Genomic DNA, 26,451 nt, shown 5'->3' with positions numbered 1-26,451 from the left:
AGGTTTTTTCCCATCCTGACCAGAATACAATCCACTGGAAAAACAATGAATACATTGTCTCGTCCACTTGAGATTGGATTGGGCTGTATGTGGACCTTCAACTAAAATGAGTTTGACTGTTTGACTGGCTGTAGAGAGTAAAGCTGGTTGAGAGAATGTTACAAGTGTCCAAAGCTGTCATCAAAGCAAAGAGTGGCAACTTTGAGGAATCTAAAATATGAAATATATATATATATATATTCTAACACCTTTTTTTGTTTAACAAAGGATTCCATATGACTTTATAGTTATGATGTCTTCAGTATTGGTTCTGTAGTTCTTTCGATGTTTCTACCTCTTTAGAATACTTCTTGTGCTGCTGCCACATAATGATTCCTCTCTGGAGATCAATATATCCATAAACAATACAAATATTTGGAAATAAAGATGACATTTTGCTACTTAACAGAAGGTAAAACTAACAACACTAGTATTGTATCAGCATGTATGGAGTGACATTTAGGGCTGCTGATCACATTCTGTAAATTAATCACATGATTACTATGCCAGTGAGAAGACACTCGTAATTATTCCAACACAGCAACAGTGCAGGACCTTGAACTGTCCTTGTAAAAAGAGAATGTGTGGAAGTGAGAGAGAAGAAAAGAATGTGTGAATACAGTAAATGATCAATACTCATCTAAATGTAAATGAGACAACAGCTTTCTCTTCAGTGTGTATGTGTGATGTGAGGGTGTACACACATAGTTTGTGTGTGTATGTAGACAGTAGGGAGGTTAAGTTACATTGACATTGACAATAGGCAACAACTTCATCACCATTTTTTTATATATGGATCCTCCTCTAGACATACAGACAGGTGAAAATTAAAGGAAAAGCCAACATAAAGTGTCATGGTTAGGTGTTGGTTCACTACACGCTGGTTGGTTTTAAATGCAACTCCAATTTTATATCTCTGACTGAGGTGTTTATTAGAATTAAAATAAACTTCAAACCGTTTCATTTGTCCTCCACATTGTTAATTATTAACTTGTTACCAAACCACTTGACAGGCTTCAGCTGCTTGATAACCAACTAATAATGAGAATCAGGTGTGTTAGAGTGGGGAGATACCTAAAACATGCAGGGCAGTAGCTCTCCAGGAGCAGGGTTGAAGAACACTGATCTATAGCTTTCATAGTGACACTAAAAAGAGATGTGTCTGCTGTGTTAAGTTACCTGAGCCTTTCTGTGAGCCTTTCCTCTTCTTGAGTGCTTTCTGGAGAATTTCCTTCATGGTTACCTTCAGACTGTCCACAGGGATTAGAGAGAATCCATGAGCAGCATTTCTAAAATGGAAAAAAGACAGGAATGTTAAAGGCTGCAGGTTTATCTCAGTCATCCAGACAGAAAAGTGTAATAAACATCACTTTACCAGACCTGGAACAGTCACCTGGCTGTTCATGCTTATGGCTTCTTACATACAATGTTACTTACATTTGAAGAAGAGGGGGTCTTATATTCAAAGACTGTACAGGTCTGTGTTCACAATCAATCACAAAAGCCTTTTACTATACTGAATTTAATATGTTTATTGATATTTTTAAAAATTAATAAAAATCATTTTACTATATTGTATTTGATGTTTATTAACATTTAAAAAAAAGAAACAAGCCTTTTAATATATTGTATTTGATATGTTTATTAATATCTTTTTTTTAATTCAAAAGCCTTTTACTATATTGTATTTGATATGTTTATTGATATTATATTGTATTTTTATTTGTAATCATCTGTTAATGTTAGTTATCTTCTGTACTGCTTTGGTAATATAGATTTATGATCTGTCATGCCAATAAAGCTTATTTAAATTTGAATTTGTTGCATGATACATATATTGAAATATTTGTTTGGAAACATCACAGAAGTTTTCAGATGTTGTCAAACAGTATATGATTCAGATTGGATATATGTTAATATTTACACCCCTGGTACACACAGTGCAAACATCTTCATATTCATGTACATATGAATTATACATGTGTTGCTTATTTCTGACTTACATTCTTACAAACAGCGACTGTCTGGAAGCGAGGCCAGGTGAGGAGTATTTCTCCACCAGGGCCAGAGTGCTGAAACCAAACTTGTGGATCGGCTCGTTGGAGTCGAGTGGAGGGAAGTCAGTGTCCACCTCGCCATCATCCTCCGCAATGTGGAGGCAATATGCATTCACATTCTCACTGTGGAGACACAGAGCAAGAAAGAAGAAGAGTGTGTCACACAGAAGTTTTTCTATGAAAACTGGCGCTGAAATGTGTTTGGACTCACTTGAGTTTAGGTTCTCGTCCCTCGCCTGTGTACTGCCAGCAGATGAGGCCGATGAGGTCGTGGACGCGGGCGTTGGCGATGGTTACCACTGTCATTGGGTGAACTTTCTCCTGAGCTATTTGCATTGAGAGGTAGACATCTATCTTTTTTGTAGCCGTTGTGCCGATGTGGCCCTAAGAGGTGAACAAGAGACAGGGAGAAAAAAAGCTGATTACAGACAGTAGAGGGATAAAATGGCACAACAGCTGATTAAACACAGACATGATGGAATATACAAGCATTACATTACAAAGACTTCCAGACAGGCAGAGGGTAGAGTGTGTGTAAGTTTATTCAGTATTAATTCAGCCAATTCAATCAGTTCAAATCAGTAACTATGGTGATATATGGTGATATGATGGCGTATGAAAATCACATTTACCATTCATATTACCTTAAGTAAACTGCCTCTGTTTTCACAATATATGAAATGAACACATGAACAAAGGTGGACTGAAATTTTAAAATCACAGAATTTGTAAATCTCAGCTCCTGTAAATACTCATCATTAAACTGAGGGTTTGCAGTATTGGTTTCAGCTAAGTGAACCAACCTGCCTATTTTTCCCTCATACAAACAAAAAGATTTGAATGATTATTTAAGAATAAGTTGCCTTTAAAGAAGATACTGGAGGATATAAGTGTGGGAAAAACTTACCTTGCCATCAAATTTGGAGTATTCATTGAAGGGGTTGTTGAGCTGCTGGGGACACTGCTCCAGCCGCAGTGAGAGGGTGGATTTGGTACCTGTTGTCCGAGGCCTGTCTTTGAAGTCTCGCTTTTCAAACAAGGAGCCCAGATCCTCCACTGAACAGGAAGAAGCGGAGCACAAAACACTTGGTTATTTTCTCATCCATTTATTACTGTGACTATTCTGGATGCTGTAAATTATACCTTATTATGGAAGGAGTGACCATACATCCATACCTATATATCTAGTGCTAATACTTTGACTTGTCATAGAAGGTAAGAGGTCCAGGCTGGCAACTAGGGCCAGACCAATACTGGATTTTCGGAGCTGATGTCGATACCAATATTAGGATGTAAAAAAAATTCTGATAATGATATATCAGCTGGTAATTGTATATGTACAGAGTATGTACATAAAATACATATTTTTTGCAATGTGGTTATCAAACACTTGTGACAAAGATATGTAATGAAGGCAGGATATTTTACATTTACATTTTTATCTATAAACTTTATTGTAGAAAATGAGAGTGAACTGAAACAGTAAACTTAACTGTGAATTTAATCATTATAAATTACTATAAATGATAAAACACATACAACAAAAAAGACGTGTATTAAACTTGAATTAAGAAAAAGTATCAAATATACAAAAAATGCTGCCTATATATAGAAAAATAAAATATCGGTCCATATTAGACAACATATATGCAGATACTGATATATCTGTGATAGGTCAATATCGGCCGATAATATCAGCTGACCGTTATATCGGTCAGGCTCTATTGGCAACCACTGGCCTCAGATATAATGCTCATATCTTTATAACATTTATGTTAGTTTTTTGTATGTCTTTTATATTGATGCTTTTACCATGTAGCACTTTGAGATTTGTTTGAAGGTAAAGTGCATTACAAATAAAATGTATTTTTACTATTAAGTCGTCTATTAGTGGATTCAAAGTATAATTACTGTTTAATATAATATTGTAGAACACATTATAGGATATAATGTCTCAGCAGCCTTTTCATTTAGAATATACTTTAAAAACAGTACGTAAGTGAAAAGTAAAAGGTAGGCTTTTTCTATAAAGTTAGCAGTGAAAAAAGGCTTTAATCTGATATTTTAATATGTATTGCATTTAATATGGACTGAGAACACTACCTGATTGGGAGGAAGACCTCTCCTTCCACTGAACGTTTTTACATTTGATTTGGTTCTGTCGTTCTTTCCTTAGCCTTTCAAGTCTTTGGGCTGAAAAAAAGAGAACAATTGTTACATTTCAGTCACATTCAAACAGGCTAAAAATGGTCTCTGAAAACCTGGTAAAAGGGGGAAAAGTCAGCATTAGGTAAAACACACCGTTAATATATCTGTACACTTTGGTTCAAAAGCATTCAATGGGTTTGTGAGAGCAAAAACAAAGAGAAAAGGAACATTTAATGGAGGTAATGCAAAAGGTAAGACATAGAGACCAAAGTGACTCTGTGGAATGTGATACTGACTGACATGAGCCATCTCATAAACACAGTCAAGTACACAGATATTTATGTTAAATAAAACTTGTATAGTGGTTGTTCCCGCTCATCTTACCAGCAGCCCCGGGTTTGTCACGGCTGTCCTGCTGGAGTCCTGATGAGACAGCCGCAGCCACAGGTCACTCTCAGTCAGTCTGAAAGGATTGCACCTTTCTACCCCAGAACCCAGAACCATGACCAGCACTCCACCGAACTCAGTATAAAGAACCAAGAGAGCCAAAAGGAGACAACACCGTCTACCTTTGGACTCCCTCTAACACCAAAGCAAACCACGCTGACCTTCAAAATAAAAGCACTCTCTTCATTTGATTCCAACTCACTATGCTTAATTTTTAGATGTTAACACACCCACACCCCAGCCTTACACACACTGTACTCATTTGATGATCTGAGGTTGATTATGACACCAAACCTTGTATTCTGACATTGACTTTGAAATGTAAAACAGACCAATAGTTGCTGCCTAGTGTAAAGAAAGCCTCAAAGTTATATTTATTCACAAATAAACAGTAGGTATGTTTCCATCCAAATTTTGTACAAATTTTAACTGGATTTTCAGAAAGTTGATGAGTTAGGTCAATGAAATAAATAGCTGTCTAGTCAGTGCCATTAAAACAGACATATAAGAAAGAGAGGACACTACAATATTACAGTGACATGATGATAGAGATATATTATTTCGGTCTGATTCATACATCCTTCTCATGCACCACACAGAGCTCTAGTTTTTGTTTGTTTCCATTGTACTTTTCCCCCTCAGCCAAACATAACTTTTTTTATGATATGTCAGGTTTATTTTATCTTATTTTTTTCAGTGTTTTCACTCACAGGTTTTTTATGCATAAAATGTGAATAAAAGCATGTGGATGGAAACACACCTAATCGCTCTGTCTGCCTGCAGGAGTGAGAGTGCCGCTGCAACACTCACATCAAATACAGCTAGAAAGTTAATGGACAGGGTGACGAAAAGTCACACAGAAAAAACACAAAAAGTGAGCAGATGAAACAGAAACAACGGGAACGCTCTGAGCTTCAGCAGCAACAGTGTTTACCAGTCTGGGAGAAAGTACACATATGAATACTTTATGATTTCAAACTCATAACACAGGCAATAATAATTCACCTTGTTGGCAGTAGCAGGTTTTGTATGGGCAGGAAGACATTCTGCAGTTTGTAGCAGTGGTTGGTCAGTCTACATACACTGTACATGATCCAGCTGCTGATTATCTGTGGAAGGGTATTGCATTCACTTGAAAATAATAAAAAGCTCTGTTTGTCTGAATGAACAAGATAATTGTTTAGAATTTTTTTTTAAAACAGGAACAATTATTCAGAAAAAAAGAGGAACAATTATCTTGTTAAGTTAGAAAATTCAAGTGAATGCAATACGCTTCCGTAATTATCCGACTAACTTCAGTCACTTCAGTTTTCTCTCTTACATCAGCATCTAACTGACTGATTGTTCTCCATACAGCTTAATAAGCCTAATATTATAATTCATAACAATGTAATCATTTCTTTGTGGAAGCACTCTTTATTTCAGTCAAGAGTGCTTCCACAATAAAACAATGCATGAAGCCCTAGGTAGAACTTCTAAGCCTCTTTCTAATTCAACCATTGGATTTGGAGCATTGCAGATGTAGCGAAGTGATTGGTTCATTCGCATTAAAGGGAAACTCCAGTTTATTAAAAGTTGGGTTTCATTTTCATACACACCTGCTCACATCTGGGAACGCAATGACATCACAAGGTCTAGCCGTTCAACAAACAGGAGCAGTCAGATGATCAGACAGGAAACAAACCACTTTATCTGGAGGTCAAACTTAAAGTGTGTCCACCAGACTGAGTGCACATGTTCAAAGTTAAAGCAGGAAGTTGCTCTGTAAACTGATAGATGATTATTTGGATAATAATTTCATCATTCACTCTTTGTTTTCTCTTTTTCAGCAGGGCCTGAATTTCAGTGTAAGATTGCGGGTATTGCACATACTTTAATTCATTACCGCAAATCTAACACTTCTAATGTGGGACATCCCTGCACACATTTACAGCCATGTATATTAAAGTTCCATTTTGTCCACCCCATTAACATACATGAGGAGGGCAATATATTAGGAACACCATTCAATATGATGCACCTCAGTACACCACCACCACCTAAGTAATAAATATAACGTAGAATTATAACTTCTTTGACAATGTTAACAAAACTGAAAATGTATAAAATTGAAAAAAGTAGAATTTATAGCAGAGCTGAAATTCGATTGCACAGGTGTACCTAATGAAGAGGTCGGTGACTGTAGTTCAGAGTATATAACTACTTAAGTATATAATAAAAAACTAATTACTATATAATATAGTTCATAGAATACCTTAAATTGAAGCAGAGTGACAAAATACAATCTGCGGTACAAATAGGACAAGGTAAGAACTGCAGTCCCCCCCAATAAAGTAAAATCCCCCTTATATGTAGCATTTAAGGGGGGAATTCCCCCAATTTTTAAAAATGACTTTCAGGCCCTGTTTACACAAGTCTGACCAACCTGGGGCTTTTGTTTCCAGCTAGTCTGATTGTCTGACTGCTCACTCTGACTTGCTCCTAATGGCTGCACCAACTGTGTGCGAATGTTGGTTCCTTACTGATGAGCAGGTTGGCACCCTGTGTGGTAGCTCCTGTCATCAGTGTATGAATGTGTGTGAATTGGCGAATGTGACGTATAGTGTAAAAGTGCTATATAAGTACAGTGCATTTACCATTTATGTGTAGGTGATGTCGTACTGTACTTTGATGGCGTACTGTGTTATCAGACCACCCCTGCTTTGATTTCTTGCTTGGGATGTTTGTTGCATGTCACTTTACTGTCAAACAATCAAATAAAATCAAAATTGTCCAGAGCAGAGAACACACACTCCCACTCCTTTATCATAGCCACTGATATATTCACTATGTGTCTCATGTCTACTCAGTGACGTAATAAACATACTCTGATCAGCACTACTTACCTCACAGCAACTGATAAAACTCAATTAATCTAATCCCAAACTTTCCACCTGTGCAGCAGCAATCTTCAACAGCACACAATTTAAGTTGAGCTTCACTGAACCCCTGGCCAAGATTAGACACACAACCCATCCAAACAGCAGCAGTACAGGCTTTCTGGCTGCCCCCCACCATAATGACAGAGAGGGGAGAGGTGCACCTAACAGAAAGCCTGCCCTGCTAATCAGTGTCACCAGGAGCTGAGCCTACCTGTGTTGGAGCGCCGGCGGATACCAAAGTCCCAGCTAGAGGTGATATCCATGGACTGGGAGAGATCGCAGGCGTGGTTGTCCGTCACGCTGACGCCGCCCCCGTCGCTCAGGGAGGCCGACCCCGTTGACCCACAGCTGCTGCCGGGTACCAGAGCCAGCTGGCACTTCTCCAGATCCACATCCTGGTCTATGAGTACCATCTCACACATTCCTGTATCATCACTGGTCACATGAGACTGTCTGATGTGGGCTAGGATAATGGCTGGATTGTCCAAGAAAGCCATTTCGTCTCCTTTTAAAGTCCGGCTCAGGGCTGTGGATGTTGTCTGTTTCCGTCTTCACCCTATTGGCTTGTACAGCAGAGGACCCCCCGAATCTCAGTCTCTCTGGGAGACTGTTAAAGCAGTGTCTGACGACAAGTTAGGAGCAGTCATCACTTCCATCTCCTGTTCTTGGTTATTGTCTCTGCTTCAAGCTAGGAATGGAGCCAGTACCTGTAAGAGGACACATTACAATCATTACATGATGCTGGCTGTAGATGCTCAATTCAACTTAAAAATTACAATTAAAAAACTATTAGAAAATGAATGTATAAACATTAGAATGTTATGTGTCTAAAGCTCAGTATCATAAGATAAATGTCTCCTTTAGATGCAGTTTATTGAGATTGGAACATCCACCAGAGACATTTGCTTTTCTTCACACTAAACTAAATATACAGTTACAATCTTCAATAGATCATAGGCTCCAGTCACATGACAGTCACATGATATTGATCATTGTGATAGTAAACAAAACCCATTATATGAAATCTTAATATGTACAGTCACAAGTGCCAAACACACATTTGTAAAGAAAAAAAAGTCTACAAACTAATGATAATAGCATCTATATGACTTAAAGACAGCAGAATCTCCCAGTGTCTCAAACCCAAAACAAAGTCAAACTGGATTAAACTAAACAAGCAGGCCATTCTTGCTTCCATTAAATCAAGCTCTCAACAAGGGAATTAAAGCGTCTGTGAAGAAGAACACAACAACAATAAACAAACAATCAAAGGAATGGTGTGATATTGAAGTCTTCAGTCAGCCCCTCGGTGTGAGAGGATCCAGTGTGTCAATCCAAAACAGTCCTCAGCACAGGAGGAAAGAGTCAATGTCACCTCCTCTATGAGCAGCTGTCACGTGACCACATTGCAACTGTATAGATTTAGTTTAATCTGAAGTAGAGCATGTATTTAGAAATGTAGCTGCTGGATGTTTCAGTATGTAAAGGGAACTACATTGTGAAGAGCTTCATTTTTCTTTGTTAAGATTGTTTCATTGGTCCAGGACCTGTTTAACCTTTAGGAGATCTCTAACTACACTTTTGGACCTCTTCATGTCATAATTTTGATGATGAAGAAAGATGATGTGCTCAACATAAATCAGTCTTTCACAAAATGTGCTACTATTGTTGTGGTAAAAATAAACACAGCACACACTGTTTCCTAGCTAATATCTTTGGAGTCAAAGTTAATCTATATATCTCCCTCAAAGTGTTAGGTCCTACAGTATCTATGCATGGTACAGTAACTTGAACAGTAAATATAGGAGGAAAGTGACAAGGCCTGTCAGTGTGGCCAGTATATTCTGCTCTTAAAGGTGAAGAGGGAGCTGCATCTCTGCATCTTTAGAACTGATACTGATCGTTACTTTCTAGATTAATTGATAGTTGTTTTGTCTAAAAAATGTCCTGACCAACAGTCAATATCCCAACATGGATATTCAAGTAAACTGTCATAGAAGACTAAAAGAAAACAGGAAATATTCATATTTGAGAGGCTGGAAACAGATCATTTGGACATTTTGGTCATCCACCAATCGGAAGATCGTTGGTTCGATTCCCAGTTTCTCCACATGTCAGTGCGTTCTTGGGCAAGATACTTAACCCCAAATTGCTCCCGATGGCTGCACCAATGGTGTGTGGATGTGTGTGAATGTTGGTTCTCTCTTGATGAGCAGGTTGGCACCCTGTGTGGTAGCCCCTGTCATCAGTGTATGAATGTGTGTGAATGGGTGAATGAGACATGTAGTGTAAAAGTGCTTTGAGTGGTCAAAAAGAATATTGTCGCTGCCATTGTCGCTAAGTGCTTGCTCATGTGGGAATGTTGGGTCTCTTTAAAATTAAAACCTGAAGAGTACGGTTTAGAACCTGCTCTATGTGTAAAGTGCCTTGAGATAACTTTGTTGTGATTTGGCGCTATACAAATAAAGATTGAGATTGATTGATAGAAAAGCTCTATACGAGTACGGTCCATTTAACATTTACCTAACTGATTAATCAGCTAATCGTTGCAGCTCTAGATGACATTGGCAACAACATATGAAACATCTGAATCTCAAAAGCATGTGGTTAATTTGTCACATTGTCCAAGTAGTCTGCAATAGACAGAATTAAAGCACAGCCTGATGGAAACCAGAGATTTAGGTATTTTGTCCAATGTGGGTAACACAGGCCTGTAAAACAGTAACAGTCAGCCTACAGTCTAAATTTACAATACTGGTCATTATGTAGATTACTCACACACTCAGTTCATTTATAATACATATCTCCTGCCAGTGTGTTATTAGGAGCAGCTTGCACTCACTCACCAGTTAAATGAATGACTATGTGTAGTCAAAATATTACCGGTGTTGTCAGTGACTCCTCAGACCTGGTGTCAGCCATGTCTGAACATTAGTATAGAATAATAAACCCAATCCCTCTTTACTAATGAGACGTTGCACTTGTCCTGAGTGTTTACACTGTGGACACTAAGCTGTTGATCGTTACAACACAAAGCAGTGACCAGAGAGCCAGGGCAAAACAATCCCACCTACCTAAACTCTGTGTGTCTCTGTGTGTGTCTGTGTGTGTGTGTGTGTGTGTGTGTGTGTGTGTGTGTGTTACAAGATGCTCAGACACACTACAGAGGCAGGAAATGGTTAATGTTAGCGAACAAACACCACATAAACAACCACATATAGTTAAAAATCATGTGTAGTGTAGGCTTTATTTCATATTTAAACAGCAAGTTGACTTTAATGAGCTTCTCCGAGGGGAAGCTAAGTGGGGCTAATGCTAAGCTATCAAAACAATGCGACGTGAAGTTTCTGTTCCCTCGCTTGAAACTGGAAAATACACAGTAACACATTGACGTACGGTCCCTCTAAAGGAGGAAGTGTCTTATATTAAATGATACTCTGAAACACTCTCACCCAGCTGCCCGGTTGGCTAACGTTAGTGGTGATTCCCGACAGCTAGGTTGACGTTAGCTTACATTGTGTTTCCTAGCTTTTCCTGACCTTCGCTACCTGCCTTTAACCCCCTTCACATTATTAGGTTACACTTGTTGAAAGTAGAGATAATGTACAGGCTATAGTTATTGGTTTCAGGCTGTGAAAACATTAAACTATGAATGTTTAGGCTAGCTGCTATCAGAGCCTCCGACAGTTAGTTAGTTTATGACGGTATCTCACCTTTAGAAGTCACATCCGATGAAGGAAAGAAATGTCCACAATGCCCCATTTCATCTACACACACTCCGAACTGTGGAAATAACTCGTTTCATCTATAATATATATATATAAATTGCATAATAATTTGGCAAAATCATAATACAACTGCAAGTCAATGCAGTGGCTGTTGCTACATTCTGTTAGCCGGAGCAGCGCGATTTTACTTCCGGTTCTTTATTTTCAGAATAAAAGGCACTAGAAGGATTTAGTTCATGCTGTCTGCAGAGATTCATGTTAATCACCAAACTGCACCCAAGCCACACATGATACAAATGCTCTATATACATCTTTTTCTTCTACTTACAATCAGAGAAATATGTCAGATTAATCCTCACTTTCTCTTCCTCTCTGGGAATGAATGTGTATTATTACTGTGGTGACGTCATTAAGAGCGTGTCATCACAGGCTAAAGTGAGACAATAAAAGCTTTAAATCAAAATGTTAATTCACCTCAGCATCAAATTCATTTCTCTTTAGAATTGAGTCTATACACTCTATAAATACTATTCTTTGTACATATATTTATGTTACATGAAGATCCAAAGTATCCAGTAATAAATCAATCAATAGCACATCATTAAATAAATACTCATATAACCATGATACATTTTTAATCACTTCATTGTGATGAGATATTAATTCTTCTGACTTCTTGTCAACAATGATTTAAATTTCAAATTCACTATAGCAACTCTTATTTTTAAACAAATGCAAGTCATTTTTAACAATTTTAATGTCCTTGTACTTCACTTGAGTATACACAGTTCAATGTTAGTGAATATTGTACAGTTAGTATTGGACTACAATACAGCAATGGTTGGTGTGGCCTGTGTATGGTGGTGGGGCCCAATGTTATCTTTTCATGGGGCCCAAAATCCCTGGTGACGCCCTTGCTTGTGACCCTCACAAAGCAGTTCAAACTAACTCCACTGAGCATAAGATAGTATATCACTTATGAATCGACTATTAAATGCATTTAATATATTTATCTTTAGTACTTTAGTTATATTTAGCAGGTAGGCCTAATACTTCTACTTAAGTAGGATTTCAAATACAGGACCTTTACTTGTACATTGTAGTTTAGATACTTTTACATAAGTATGGGATCTGAATTCTTCCAACACTGTGAATGACTTCTCTTCCAAATGAAGATGTGTTCCTGACCCACAGCCAGCCTGGGGCTCAGTGTTATTGTTGGTGTCCTGGTCCTGACAGCCAAAGAGGTGGAGCTCATTATCATAGCTTTCAGATTTCTGTTGTTGTTGTGTGCTTCACTGCCTCACATCCATGCCAGCTGCTCTCTTAAACAGCTCAAGGCTCATTTTTCACCCAATTTTCAAAGCAGCCTGCTGTTTTAAAAGCCTTTAAGCACCCTTTTTTGGATGAATTAAATCCTTACCCCTGAGAAAAATTGTCCTGGCCATCTCAGGCTATCTTATTTTTTTCCACAATTACTGTATGAAAAATCTTGTTTTACCGAAACTTAAAATAGACCTATCCTCATATCTTTGAATGGATTACTGATCCCTTTGACTAAGATCCTAAATGGGAGTGCTTGTGTATGCTGCTCTTTGAATCACATAGAGCTAAGCCATTGTTCAAACTTTGAAAAGTAGTTTGTGCTCAACATCATCAGCTGACTGTGTTTCGAGTTGGGACCTACAGTGCCGCTGGGTCAGTAGTAGGTCTAGAGAAGTTTGCAGGCGGTCAGGCGGGGACGCACAGCGCGCTCACTGGGGAGTATCGGCGCGGCAGTGGTGGATGAGACGCAGCGAGGAGAGGAGCAGTGTGAGGGACCCTGAGCAGCCAGCAGGGCTATGCATGCTGCGGACAGAGGAGGAAAACAGCCACCAGCCTCTTTGTGTGTGCAAGTTGATAAGTGAACATAACGGAACACCCCCTCACCCCCCCACCCCGGAGAATATTTCGCACATGTGGAGTTAACCTAAATCCCGTTCTACCATCTGTACATCACTCTTGCTCTGCTTCCACCTGGTTCTTCTTTGTTGGATATTATTGCAGCTTTGAGAATACGGTCCTTCCCCCCCCCCCTTTCGCATCGATTGTGCTGCGGCAGACATGGAGGATCAGAGCCGGATGATACAGTCTCTGAGCGGCGTGAGTCTGACCGGACACTCGGTGCAGGGAGCCGTCGGACTGCCTCTGCCCCACATCCACGACTGTACCGACGGGGACGGAAGGAACCAAGACATCGGGAGTATTCTGCATCAGATCATGACCATCACTGACCAGAGTCTGGATGAAGCGCAGGCAAAGTTCGTCTGCTTTATTAAATGAATGCAAATATAGTTCCATTAAACGCAGCTACACCTTTACTCAGGTTTTTGCAATGTTTAACTACGGCCATAGGCAACTTTTGAAACGGTAGGCTATGTTTTCTGATCAGACAACACTGCTGTATTATTATGCATTAATGTGAAATATTAATGTAATCATCTAAAGCTTTCAAAGACGAAATGAATGACTCATAATGTAGGTTAGTTAGAAGTGAATAAAACCTGCTGGTGAGTGCATGTTCTGACCTTTCACATTATGGACCAAAGACGCGGTAGGTTCGTGCGTAAAATTCTGAGTCTCAATAATATCTTGTTAGATGACTTAAGTATTCTGTTTGCCTGCGAAAGAAAAGAAAGGAGAGGGGAAGAGTTCTAACTTTTCAACACATTTAATAAGGAATGACAGGCAGTTACAGACTGTTAATGATGCCATGCAATGATAAAAACCGTCTCTAAACATACAGTAAGGGGGCATTTCTGAATCATGCTTGAAATGCCTTTATCATATAATCTATAGGTACACATACCCTAAAAATAAAAATAAAAATATATATACACACATATATAACTTTTTATGTAAACTCTTTTTTTAAAAAGTCTTTATTTATTCATATCAACAACATTGATGACCAACTCATTGCCAAACGTCTCCTGGGCTTTCTCATTATGGTTATTTTAACCAGTCACATTCATTTAGCAATTTTCTTGTAATTGCATTTCATTGAATGACTGTTTTAAAGGCAGTGATTGTTCTGATACCTCAGTCATGTTGGTTATGTCTGCCATCAGCTCAAACATCTCAGTAGGCATAACATAACACTCATATGTTTCAGAGGTTGAGTGACCTCATTTGAAGGCATCTCAAATGTACATGGTGTACATAGATATGGACATATCTTGACAGCATTTATAATAAATGGCTCTTACTGTAAAACAAAAAAAAGCTGCAAAAAAATCATTGTGCTTACTTAATAACCCATCAGATTAATGTCATCAATTGAAGTCCACTTAAAAATCTTGTGCTTCTTACAATTGAAATCAAATCTTTTAACCCTTACATTTTGGTAGGGTCAAATTTCTGTAAAAAAAAAAAAAAAGCCCAAATGTAATTTTCTTTTACCCTAAAATTTGATGACTTTTCCTAAAGTGGCCCAATGTTATACTTTTGTATAGATGCTACACATTTTTGTCCATTGAGGCTGTTCTGGGTCAAATGATCTCTGTATCTATTGACATGTGTTTTAGTGAAATGAATAGTTGATAGTTTTAATAAGATAGTAGTTATGAGGATTTCTTTTTATGATGTAGCAGTGAAGACTGATGGCTCTAATGGTTATACAATAAACCCCACAGCTCCATAAAGTTCTGCTCATTTTCACTTTACATAAAATACATAATGTGTATGTCAGGGTTAAAATGATGATATAATATTATACCCACATGACTCCTCTTCCTGCTCTCTGTCATACAGCAACTTAAAACTCAGCATTTATCGGTAAAAGTCAAAGTAAAAGTCTACTGGTCTAATTAAAGTCTTAGTTACCAGGTAGCAGTCAGATATTAAAGCAATGTATTGTCACTGGTTGATTAAAAAGGTGGTGTCCATGATAATGGGTGCTGAGTGTAACAGACTGAAATGGACTTGATTAAATGCAGCTCTTTACCCACTAAATTGACTTATTACTGTATGTATAAATTCAATCTTAACGTAACATGAACAGTTAAGGGGCTTTTAAGGTGTAAAATGAAGGTTCTCCATCCTACTTGATGTAATGCTGTGGCTTCTTATTCCACCAAATGAACTTGACATTATAATCGATCACTCATTTCATGTTTTTCTTCTTCCCCAGGTGAAAAAGGAGCTGATAATATTTACTTGCATATGAATCATTCCATTATATCTTGTTTAAATGTTGTGGCTCTTCAATCTACACTGTCTCTGTGCTTTGGTAGGAAACATGGATTGAACTGCCACCGGATGAAGCCTGCACTCTTCAGCGTCCTCTGTGAAATCAAAGAGAAAACAGGTGAGTGATTTATTATCTCGCTGATATCATGTCTTTCCTCCTATCTGTCCATTTATCACCAAATGTGTCCATCTGAAGAAAATGATTCTCACACGACCTCAGGCAGCAAAACAAACCCTGCTTGGGTCAAACATGTTCACGCTATAAGGAGCTGCATATTGTTGGGTTTCTGCAGTGGATAATACTGTGGCATCAGAAAACAGTAAAAAAAAAAAAAAAAATGCATGCATACTCAAAGCAGTGCAGTGTGTATTTGTGTGGCAGACAGTGAAGCTTTGAGACAGCAGAGGTGTACTCATCATCTCTTCATCTGGAGCAGGACTCTCAGCGGTTGTGAAGTGAGTGCCTGGTAACCATGTAAACAAATGTGTTCAGGGAGTGCTGCAAACATACAGCTTGTATTGTGCGTGTATGTGTGTGTAAGTGTGTGTGTATATGTGTGTGATGCTCAGAGCTGGCTCGAGCTAGAGAGAAGCCATAATGCAGCAGAGTATTTGTGTATTCACAGCATTGACACAGTCGGTAAAACAACCTACCTCCTCTGTGCTGAATACAAAGCTCTCATCATGGAGCTCATTTACTGTGTTTTTTCTTTATATCACGTCCTCTCAATCTGATGTAATCCGGCTTTTGTAAAGGACTTCAGAACTCTGTGTTAATGGACTATGACACTTCTTCATTCATCTGCTCATTAATGAAAAAAAAAAACATTCATTATTTACAGCGATGGCTGCTTATGGAAGCTCCCTCCATTCAATGTCAAAACCAAACTGTGTGCAAGAATTTGTGGGTTTTTTTGTTTTTTTTGTTTTAATCTTGAATTATCAGCTGCTAACACAACCAGATAAGTCCATCAGGGAGGGGTGTAGATATTGTGTCTTGTCATTTGTCTATGGGTCAATGACATTTTTTGTGGTTTAGTCAAATTTAAAGGGGTTAAATCGTGAATATAAACATGAATACCATCATGACATTTCTGCTTTTAATCCATTTTGAGAGAATATATTAGAGGATTATGGCAAAAATGTCTAAGTGGTGTAACCATAAAAACTTTGTACCAAATCATTCAACTTGCTTAAAAACAGTAAATAGTCAATGATAATTGTCCCCATATCAACTAGTTTGGCATGATCTTACATTATAACTTTTATATTAAATAAAGGTAATGGAATACAATTGTTCTAAATATTACATGTCATCTGGGGAATCATGGAGATCAGGAAACATTTACATTGTTTAAATTACGTCATTATTTGAATAAATCCACTTAAATACACTGTAGGTGATACAATATGTATCATTCTTTTGTGGTTACACCATTTGACATTTTCAGGAGCATTCAGTCTTACTTTTGGTAAAAAATGGTGCAAATGTCATTTCAAATGACAAAAGCAACAAAAATACAAAATGTACATTTTAACAAACCTGATGCTGCTTTTAAAAACAAACATTTTTGAATTGCTCATCTTGCCAGCTCTTATTTGTCACTGAGCCCTACATATATATTTTCCTCTTATTCTGACTCTATAATGCCTATAGAGGCTTTGTGTAAAGCATGAGCTGTCTAGCGGTGATAAATGCTGTCAGTTACTTCTTTTGTATTATTATTGATATTATTTCTCTGTTGTGGGGATTATGTTTATTACTGGACCGGTTGTTGCTGATTGTTGATTTCTTTTACTTGTGTATAAGGTTAAAATAAATAAGAACAATATTGTGAAATGATTGAAGTGGGTACATGTTGCCAATTAAATGCACAGTAAGTAGATGCTGGCAGTTAGAAACTAGCAGTTTAGATCAAATTGCTAGTAACTACATTTTTATGAAGATTTTTTTTTTCGTGAAAAAAGAAAAATATAGAATGTTCACATTTTCCTGCCACGTGCAACAAAACAAGTCAAAGCCACTGAGCTTCACGTTGCAGAGGTGAATGAGAGTCAGTGACAGTTGACCCTTCCACTTGTGCTACGCACTGTACTTCTGCTGCAAATGTCAGAGCAGACTATATGATGATATTAAGAGACAGTAACCTCTACATCACCCTGCCACTCTTCCTGCGGTTTAGTTCACAACTGAAATGGTGTTAGTCTTCTGAGTGAACTGTCTGTGTTGTACTTTAGCAGTTGGAAGTGTTCACATCAGTGTATTAGTGCAGTGGTGTCACTGTAGGAACAACAACTCAGTTTTGGATTTTTCTCATTGCCGGATCTACTGTATATGCAATCGTGGCCCAGGGGCCCTGAGCAGAAAGGGGCCCTTCGTGATGGGGGGGGGAAGGGTTTTTATTTTAATTTTTTTTGTTGGGCTCTATAGAAATATGGCACAGGGCTGAAACTATTCTCTTCATGTTGATAATTATGGAAACTTAGTGGATGTAGAATTACAAGGTCTACACCCAACATCAGCATTATCCAACTGGAATAAAATAAGAGTTGTGTCCAAGAAAATGAAGTCTCATGATTGACTGTTTTATTTGTCAGTTTGATGGATGAGCAAGTGATGATTGGCTAACAGGCTACAATGCACTGTGGTTAGGTTGTATCAATGAGTGTGTGAAAAAATCATCAACTAGCAGAAAATGGACAGTAACCAAAAGCCCTGCAGGACTGCCAAAAGAAAGAAAAAACACAAAGAAAAGGCCCCTCGGTGCACTAATCCAACCTTGATTATTTTGTACCTAATGAGGCTACAATTTGCATAGAATGTGTTATCTGCATTGAATTGAGTCTAATGCTTACTTTTATCGTGCTGTAGCACTGTGTAAGCTTTCTTCAGCTTACATTGGGTCTATACTGAAATCAGCATTTTTCAGTTGTCTGTCACACATGTCTGACAGAACAGTATGTTGTTCTACAGAGGTCAAAGCTCCAAATGGAGAGTTCATCCTCTGGAGCGCATGAACATGGTACTTTCATGCCAATTTTCTTATACGATTTTTATATTACTTATGTCTTATTAGATGTTTTGCTCTGGTCAAATGGTCAGTACAACTATCAAGAATCATCCTCCTCAAACACACAGAATCATAACTGCATTTATCTGCACTTGCATTTGACTAAATCAATTGTGAGCCTAGATTGTAGTAAAAGGGAGTGAAGGCAATTGAAATCATTAAGTTGATTTACCATCTGACTCAAGACTGAAGAGGTAAGCAGTTCTGAAGTCTATGGGGACATTCAGTCTCAGGGCAATCAAATAGAGAGCTAATGAGATGAATAAATCTGTCCACGTGTTCATTATAGAGAGTGTATGCAAACAAATGCTAAAAAAAATAGATTGTTTTCATCATGTTGCCAATCTGTCAATCCTCGACAACAAGTATCCTGTTAGAGCTACTGGCTGCTTCTGTGACACGTTACAGTCCACATTAGGAGTCAGTGGTTTGGAAATAGAGCAGAGTGTGAGCACTAATGGTAGAATCTCTGATGTGATTGCTGTAGCTTCTCAATGCTTTGAAAGAACTGTTTTTTTTGTGTTATGAGATTCAGCTCAATTATAAAACAGTGCATAGGATCTATACTGTAAATTTACAGGGGCAAAAAAAAAAATCAGATTTATGTGTGCGCACGTTTCCCATTATGAATCACAATCAACCTGAAAATGTGTCCACGTGAACGAACCTCATATCCCACCCCCTACAGTTAACTCCCAAATGGTTAATGCAGAACCTCTCATAAATATTGATATGCCTACATATTGTTCCTGTGGAAAACAGCAGCAGGATTAAACACATTCGAGTTTGAGAGGCAGACAGCTGTTAATACAGTCTTAGACTTAGACTTAGAAATACTTTGAAGTCCTCCAATAGGCAATTTGTTGTAAATACAGAGACACATTAAAAGAGTTAAAATTGCAAACAGAAGTAAATAAATAATATATCGCACATTCCCTTGTATCCCCTGTCCATAAGAAAATCAATTAAAAAAATCATAAATATAAATAAACAACATACTGCACGTACCCTTTTATTCCCAATAGTCCATATTTTACTCCAAACTCTACCTGGCTAGACTTCATTCTGTGGAATGTTGGTCCACTCCTCTTCAATGGCCGTGCTTGCTGGATATTGTTAACTGGCCACAATCAACAACCTGATCAACTCTATGCGAAGGAGATGGGTTAGGGTTAGGGTTAAAGGTTAGGGTTAGGCAAATGGTGGTCACACCAGATACTGACTGGTTTTCTGACCCCCCCCCCCCCCCCCCCCCAGACCCCCTCAATAAAGCAAAACTGCACATTTCAGAGTGGCCTTTTATTGAGGCCAGCCTAAGGCACACCTGTGCAATATTCATGCTGTCTAATCAGCATGTTGATATGCCACACCTGTGAGGTGGGATGGATTGTCTCGTGCTCACTAACACACATTTAGACAGATTTGTGAACAATATTTGAGAGAAATAGATCTTTTTTGTATATAGACAATGTTTTACATTTTTGAGTTCAGCTCATGAAAAATGGCAGCAAAAAAAAAGTGTTGCATTTATATTTTTGTTCAGTGTATATAGTAGCTAAGTATTTATTTTGAATGGTAACAGTTTATTGAACATCGAAATGCCATTAGTGGATCACAGCACCACTATGTGCCAGGACAGTGAATGAGAACATTGAAAGTGAAAGTTTAAATGTGTTAATATTCTTGATGTTATTTATTTTGTTATTTATTTTGTACACTGCTGGACCTGAGTAACATAGTTCGTTCCTTCATGTTGTTAACATGTATGAATGACAATAAAACTGAACTGAACTGAATTAAAGGACAGGTTCACAATTGTCTGTCTCAGGACAATCATGCCAAAACCTGTTTTTCTTGCCATAATAATTGATCCTGTTCATACTGACCATTACAAGATCCCTTCCTAAGGCACTTACAATGGAAGAGATCTGGGACAAAATCCATAGTCTCGTGCAAGCAAGGTGCAAATCTTCAGGCAGACACTGGGAAGGGGACCAAGTGGTTTGGGTCTCTGTGAAATAAAGTAGTAATGTTGTTAATATGGGAAATGAGTCTGTACTAGTGCTCATAGAATCAGAGGTATTCATGTTGGTTCATGTAGACAGCCTGACACAACCTAGAAGTAACCAATTATTTCACTCGTCAGTCACCCCACAATTTGTATCCAATTGTGTACACACCTGCACAGGCTGGACTGAGTGACTGAGTGGCTCATTGACTGAGTGATGAAGATCCATCGTTGGTCAGCTGAAGTTTGGGATTGCAAAGTATCCCAGAATGCATTATGCACCAACTGGCAGCAATTGCAGAGATTTTGAGCCAGGCTAAAATCTGCTGTAATTTTCACTTTAGGATAATATGACAACATGTCACTTCTTTAGATTTTAATATTTTTTCAGGCGATAAAGTAACCGTTTAGATTCATAGTATTGGGTCAGTTGATCCAAATAACGTATATTTTGGAAATGTTTCGGAGCTGCTAGCTGGATGAGATCAGCTTTTCATCTCAGCTTCTTGCAGCAGGGAGACATCATCTGATGAACTGATCTGTGCAGTTCTGTGATGATTTAACACTGGCTATGTTGTCATTGTAGCATTTTGATATATAATATAATTCCTTTTTGGAAGATAAATGTTGTTCTCATAGATGAAATCTAACAGTTGTTGCTGCCACATTAGTTTGTCTGAATGTAAAGTGAAGCTTCATGTTTTTACTGGACAGAACAACAGCGCTGCGTCTAGGCTCTATATGTAGCTATCACCACATTTACATACATAGAAATGTATTCAAATGAACACATCAGTCTATATTCAATTGTATTTTATTGAACTACATAACAGTTTGGATTTTTATTCTAGCTACATTACACATTGAATAACATCATTTACTGCATCTCTCTGTCAGTGAGGTTATTGTTTGTGATAAAAAAGTGTTAGTGGAGCTTTGAGATGAGATGTTGTCACAGTACAGTCTGGTAGTGTTGTTGAAGCTGAGCTGCTGCTGTTCCAGTTGCAGAATGATCATACTCAAGGCTGGATTAGTACCTCTAGGAGCTCCTGTGCTGAAGCTCATGTACCCTGCTTGACTTTTTACTGCCGGCAATAATTGCATTGCTTTTGGGTGGAAACTTTGTAACGCCATATTTCGTTTTGAACATATTAGGTTTCCAACAGTGACGATAATTATCAGGGCACTTGCCCAGATTGCCCATATGGTAGACCCAACTGCATCCTTCCGTCCTCAGAAGTTTGTACTCACAAGCCCAACTTGCCAAGTCCGAACTAAGTCCAAACATGGCATACTTGGTATTGAGACAGGCCCTATAATTGGCTTCAGTCAAAGCCCAGCACACTTCCTAGGGGATTGGTCGCCACTTCTAATATCCGCTGTTTCAAATTAAAAGCCCTCTTTTAATTTAAATGTTTATTATTTTTTGACCTAGTCTTGTTAGTATTAACTCTTTAGCCAGTATCCATATGTGGGATGTACAGTTAAACTAACAAGTCCTCAAAATTAAAAGATCAAATATGTGGTTTGACCATGTGATACCAGAGCAATACATGGGAGCATTCTTTAAAAATGGTGCACCTGTTGGCAGTGACAACATCATTTGACTGTGGGTTAAAGTTACTACCTTAAAGGCAGGTAACCTTTATCATCATGGATTCAATATTAATCCCATGGCTTAAGGTTAGTGGGGTGACATTATGGCCAATTGTGCATTTTTCTTGGTAGGACAGTCTCATTAAAACAACAAAGTACACAGAATGATAAGGAGCATGTACCAGAAACAATGATAACTTTTCAGTATAAATAAGCAGTGTTTAACACATTGTCCCCTGCAGCAATGACATGTCTGTGTATATTCTGTTAGTTAATGTCAGGGTCCATCTTTCTAGATACACAAAGAGGGAATTCTTACTAAGACTAATCTGATGACACAATTACATGCTGAAAAAAACAGATCCAATCTTATGTATTTTTGCTCATTAAGATTTTGGAACTGGTGTAAATATCAAGCCAAACAAACTGTAATGTATACCGTAAGACATGTCAAATCATTTATGCGGTCTCATCAGTCAAAAAAATTGTCATATGACACTCTGGTAGAGAAGACTAGTCAGAGGCAGTAGTGCTGTAGAAGTGTCAGACCATGTTAAAGCGTTCAGGTTTAATAGAGGATGTCCTTGTTGGATTGTTTGTAACACCTGCATAGTCACATAATAAAACCAATAATAAAATCAGGAACTTTTGCTTTTATTAAGGTATTCAGTTGTCATTTCTCTAAAGTAAATGTTCCACTGAGCATCAGTGTTGTTTTCAATATTTTACATCAGCTCCCCTCCCAGCCAGCATGTCCATGTGGGCCCCACACAAGTGGCCTGGCTAGTTGGGCCCCACCTGAAACCCAGTCAGAACCCACTTGAAACCCATATGGGCAAACACAGGTGGGGCCACCATGGAAACTGCAGACAAACCCACCTCTGACCCATATTTGCAGCCCAAATTGATCCCTTCTGGGGCCCACATGGACATGCTGGCTGGGCTGTAACACAAACAGTTGTAAAGTAAAGTGATGTGTTGTCATCAATAATTTTGTAATTTTTTAGGTTCCCACCTGACAACATTTCCATCCTGACACTACTTTTGTGACGCTTATATGCTAATGATTGTGATAGAACTGCTGAAATATACTGAATATACTATTAATTTAAGTCCTGTCCCTAAGGCATCTAGTGCTACAATAGGACTAAGGAGGCCATGTCACTTTTGGCGCTTTCCCACTACACAGTTCTAGCACTACTCGGCTCGACTCGGTACGGTTCCAGAACAGACCTTTTCCATTACAAAAAGTACCAAGCGAGCCGAGCCGTATCGGCTCGGCTCGCTTGGAACCTCACCAGAGCAGGTACTAAAAAAGAACCAGGTACCAGGTACTATCCCTAGTGGAAACACAAAAAAAAACGAGTCGAGTTGAGTCGAGTCGTGCTGGAATTGTATAGTGGAAAAGCGCCATTTGATGCTGTTTCTGTACCAGGCACTGATGTTCCCTGTCAAGACACTCTTGCTCCAAGCAAGAGCACACCAGGCCTGACTCATTTAATCAGCTGATCTCAGTCTTCAGACAGTTGATTGGTCAAACCATGAGCTCTTGATTGGTTGGAACAAATACCTGCAGGCACACGACCCTTCATGGAATAGTTTGGACATGCCTGGTCTAAGGTGAAACAGTCTCGGCTTTGCCTTTCTTTATAGCAGTGACAGAGAGTGTCAATATGTTGATGGAAGTCAGGCATCACCTTCTTAATGTCAGCCTGACTGAATTCTCCAACAACAATGAGCACAGCATCAGGATTACTGATGAGAGATTACTCTGCGAGTAGTTCATGTATTTGCGTTTGTATTCCCATTGTCACAGTAAACCTTATTCACCATAAAGCACATGCCTCCGCCTGTTCTGTCAGATCAGGATGCAGAAAGAGTCACCTAGTTGAATGGCGCTGTCCAGTATGTCAGGATTTAGCCAAGTTACAAAGGACTTCACAGTTCCGGATATCCTGTTGGAAACTGATATGGGCACGGAGGACCTCCAGTTTGTTATCCAGTGCCTGTGAATTGGCTAGCAGGATACTTGGCAGAGAAGATCCATGTGGCTGTGACTGCAGTCAGTGTTTAATCTCTCCATGTTTACCTTGGTGTTTCCTCTCATGTTGAGATGGATGCAGAGATGGTCTTGATTGTCTATGTGGTTGAGATTGTAGCTGGTGTTCAATGTTAAATGTGTTTGGAATTTACAAAGTGGAGAGTTGACCTTTTCTCTATCCTGATCTTACTCTTTATTGCAGTCTAATGTATCCTTATCTTTCATATTGTAATTTAGTTTGGGAAGTGCTTTTCCTACTATTCTCCATAAAATGTTGATCCTAAAGAAACGTTTCGTTAGGATCGCAATCCTATCAGAGCCATATACCTCCTCTGCTCCTCTATTTCAAAAACTTCAGATCATATTTATACATTGTACACACGCATTGTATCATATTATTTTCTGTAATATTGTGTAATTTTAACATTTTTTAGGTGGAGGTTTTAAATAAACCCATTTCGGGGTTTTCTGCCTCGCCCTGTAATCTATATTATCTGTCATTTTTTGATGTAAATTTTAACTTGTGCAAACCAAAATAAACTAAACTGATTAGTGACTTGAAGTCATGTTATAATTGTCCAACATTATTCAGAAAAAGTACAACTAATATTGTATAAATAAATGTAAAGACCGTAAATTTGCGCACATATAGTGTAACTAATGGAGAAGTAGTTCCATGCCTACTTCAAAATACTCTTTCAAGATACTTCATGGGTGAGGGTGATCATTCACTATCCATCAGTGTTGCAACACAAGGAGTCACACTCTCAACAGCACACTACTCTCTACTCTACTTCCTCTATCCTCTTTTTTTTCTGACATATACCCTGTGACTGACTCATATTATTTAACCCTTACATACTGTTCCAGGTCAGATTTGACCTGTTTTAACATTTGATGGCTGTAAAAACACCCCAAATGTTCTATTACCATGAAACTTTTCCTAAAGTGGCCCAAATTATCTCCGTATCTATGGCCATGTGTTTTAGGTAAATGAATAGTTGATAGTTTTAATAAGATAGTAGTTATGAGGATTTCTTTTTATGATGTAGCAGTGAAGACTGATGGCTCTAATGGTTATACAATAAACCCCACACTTCCATAAAGTTATAAAATACATTTACATCATTATTGCTATGTTATATTTTCATGTCTTAGGTCAAATAGGACATGATATTGTGTGATAGGAGATGTTTTGATGTAAAACCTAAAAAATACACTCTCTCTGCTCTCTGAAGGTTTAATCACATTTATTGATCAGATCCACTATTGATGCTTTCTAAACACATCTGTGAGTCAAAATCTGGTATTGACACTTTTTATGAGGAGATTCTCACTGTGACCATGTAGAATATGAGCAGTATGTAAGGGTTACGACATGCCTTCTTGGCAATAAGAGTCAACATGATGAATAACAATCTGAGTTCCTAGTCAGGCAAATAGAAGTCAACTTGAAATCTAAGCAATGTTGTAAATCAAAGATCACAAATGCCAGAAAAAATGCTGGCTGCTGGGAGTGTTCAAAGATACTTGTAGGATATTTATACTTCATTATACCTAATACACCTTTTCTTGCACTTTTGGGAAGGTACAATAATTTTAGAAACTTAAACTGAAAAACAATCAACCACTTTAAAGATAGCTTCGTAAACAAATCATTTATATGATCATTCCAGCAATCACTATCCTGTACAGTCTTTGAGTCACCACCTGTATTAAACCTAGGGAGGAAATAGCCACAACAAATATCCAGCAACAACATGAACATTTCATCAAGAGTTCATTACCATTTTAAAAAGACAAATAATTCTCACAGGCTTGTTTGATTCCATTTTCTTATATTTAATTCATACCAACACCATCCGTACTGAACGGAGGGCTCAGTCGACTTATATCGCCATCTGCCAAAATTCAAGTGTAAAAACTTAAAAGGGCCTGTGTAAAATCTGTCCACAGAAGATCTAAAGGCCTCTAGCTGTGAGTCAAGCTGCTGCAGGGCTTCACAAATTAGCTGGAAGGCTTATTTTCATGTGAGGATATTTATAGGGAGGAACTTATGCATCAGACCAAAGCTAAATCCCTAATCCAATTCAAATGCCTGCCAGAGAAACATCCAGTTCTAAACCTAATGTGAACTATGCTCAGAATATATTGTATTGCTGCTG

General features: G+C 38.2%; 2 protein-coding genes across 6 annotated transcripts in view; one reads left to right on the top strand and one right to left on the bottom strand.

Moving 5' to 3' along the window:
• mapkap1 (MAPK associated protein 1) overlaps nucleotides 1-11,491 on the bottom strand; it is a 31,263-nt gene extending 19,772 nt beyond the window's left edge. The window contains exons 1-7 of the mRNA XM_062434144.1: nucleotides 11,326-11,491; nucleotides 7,824-8,319; nucleotides 4,200-4,289; nucleotides 3,004-3,152; nucleotides 2,308-2,480; nucleotides 2,043-2,219; nucleotides 1,219-1,328 (exon numbers count right to left, since the gene is read on the bottom strand). Coding sequence (XP_062290128.1) covers nucleotides 1,219-1,328; nucleotides 2,043-2,219; nucleotides 2,308-2,480; nucleotides 3,004-3,152; nucleotides 4,200-4,289; nucleotides 7,824-8,109 — 985 coding nt within the window. The 5' untranslated portion in view covers nucleotides 8,110-8,319; nucleotides 11,326-11,491. The remainder of the gene's footprint in view (nucleotides 1-1,218; nucleotides 1,329-2,042; nucleotides 2,220-2,307; nucleotides 2,481-3,003; nucleotides 3,153-4,199; nucleotides 4,290-7,823; nucleotides 8,320-11,325) is intronic.
• A 1,952-nt stretch (nucleotides 11,492-13,443) lies between these two features.
• The window catches only part of LOC133994913 (pre-B-cell leukemia transcription factor 3-like), a 52,744-nt gene continuing 39,736 nt past the window's right edge, over nucleotides 13,444-26,451 (top strand). For all 5 annotated transcript variants that reach the window (XM_062434145.1, XM_062434146.1, XM_062434149.1 and 2 more), the window contains exons 1-2: nucleotides 13,444-13,640; nucleotides 15,615-15,688. In XM_062434145.1, the coding sequence (XP_062290129.1) occupies nucleotides 13,444-13,640; nucleotides 15,615-15,688 (271 nt within the window). The remainder of the gene's footprint in view (nucleotides 13,641-15,614; nucleotides 15,689-26,451) is intronic.

Source organism: Scomber scombrus, chromosome 15 (assembly GCF_963691925.1).
Source record: "Scomber scombrus chromosome 15, fScoSco1.1, whole genome shotgun sequence".
In the NCBI taxonomy this organism is placed as follows: domain Eukaryota; kingdom Metazoa; phylum Chordata; class Actinopteri; order Scombriformes; family Scombridae; genus Scomber; species Scomber scombrus.
The sequence above is the reverse complement of the archived record's forward strand: the minus strand, read 5'-3'. Positions and strand labels throughout refer to the sequence as shown.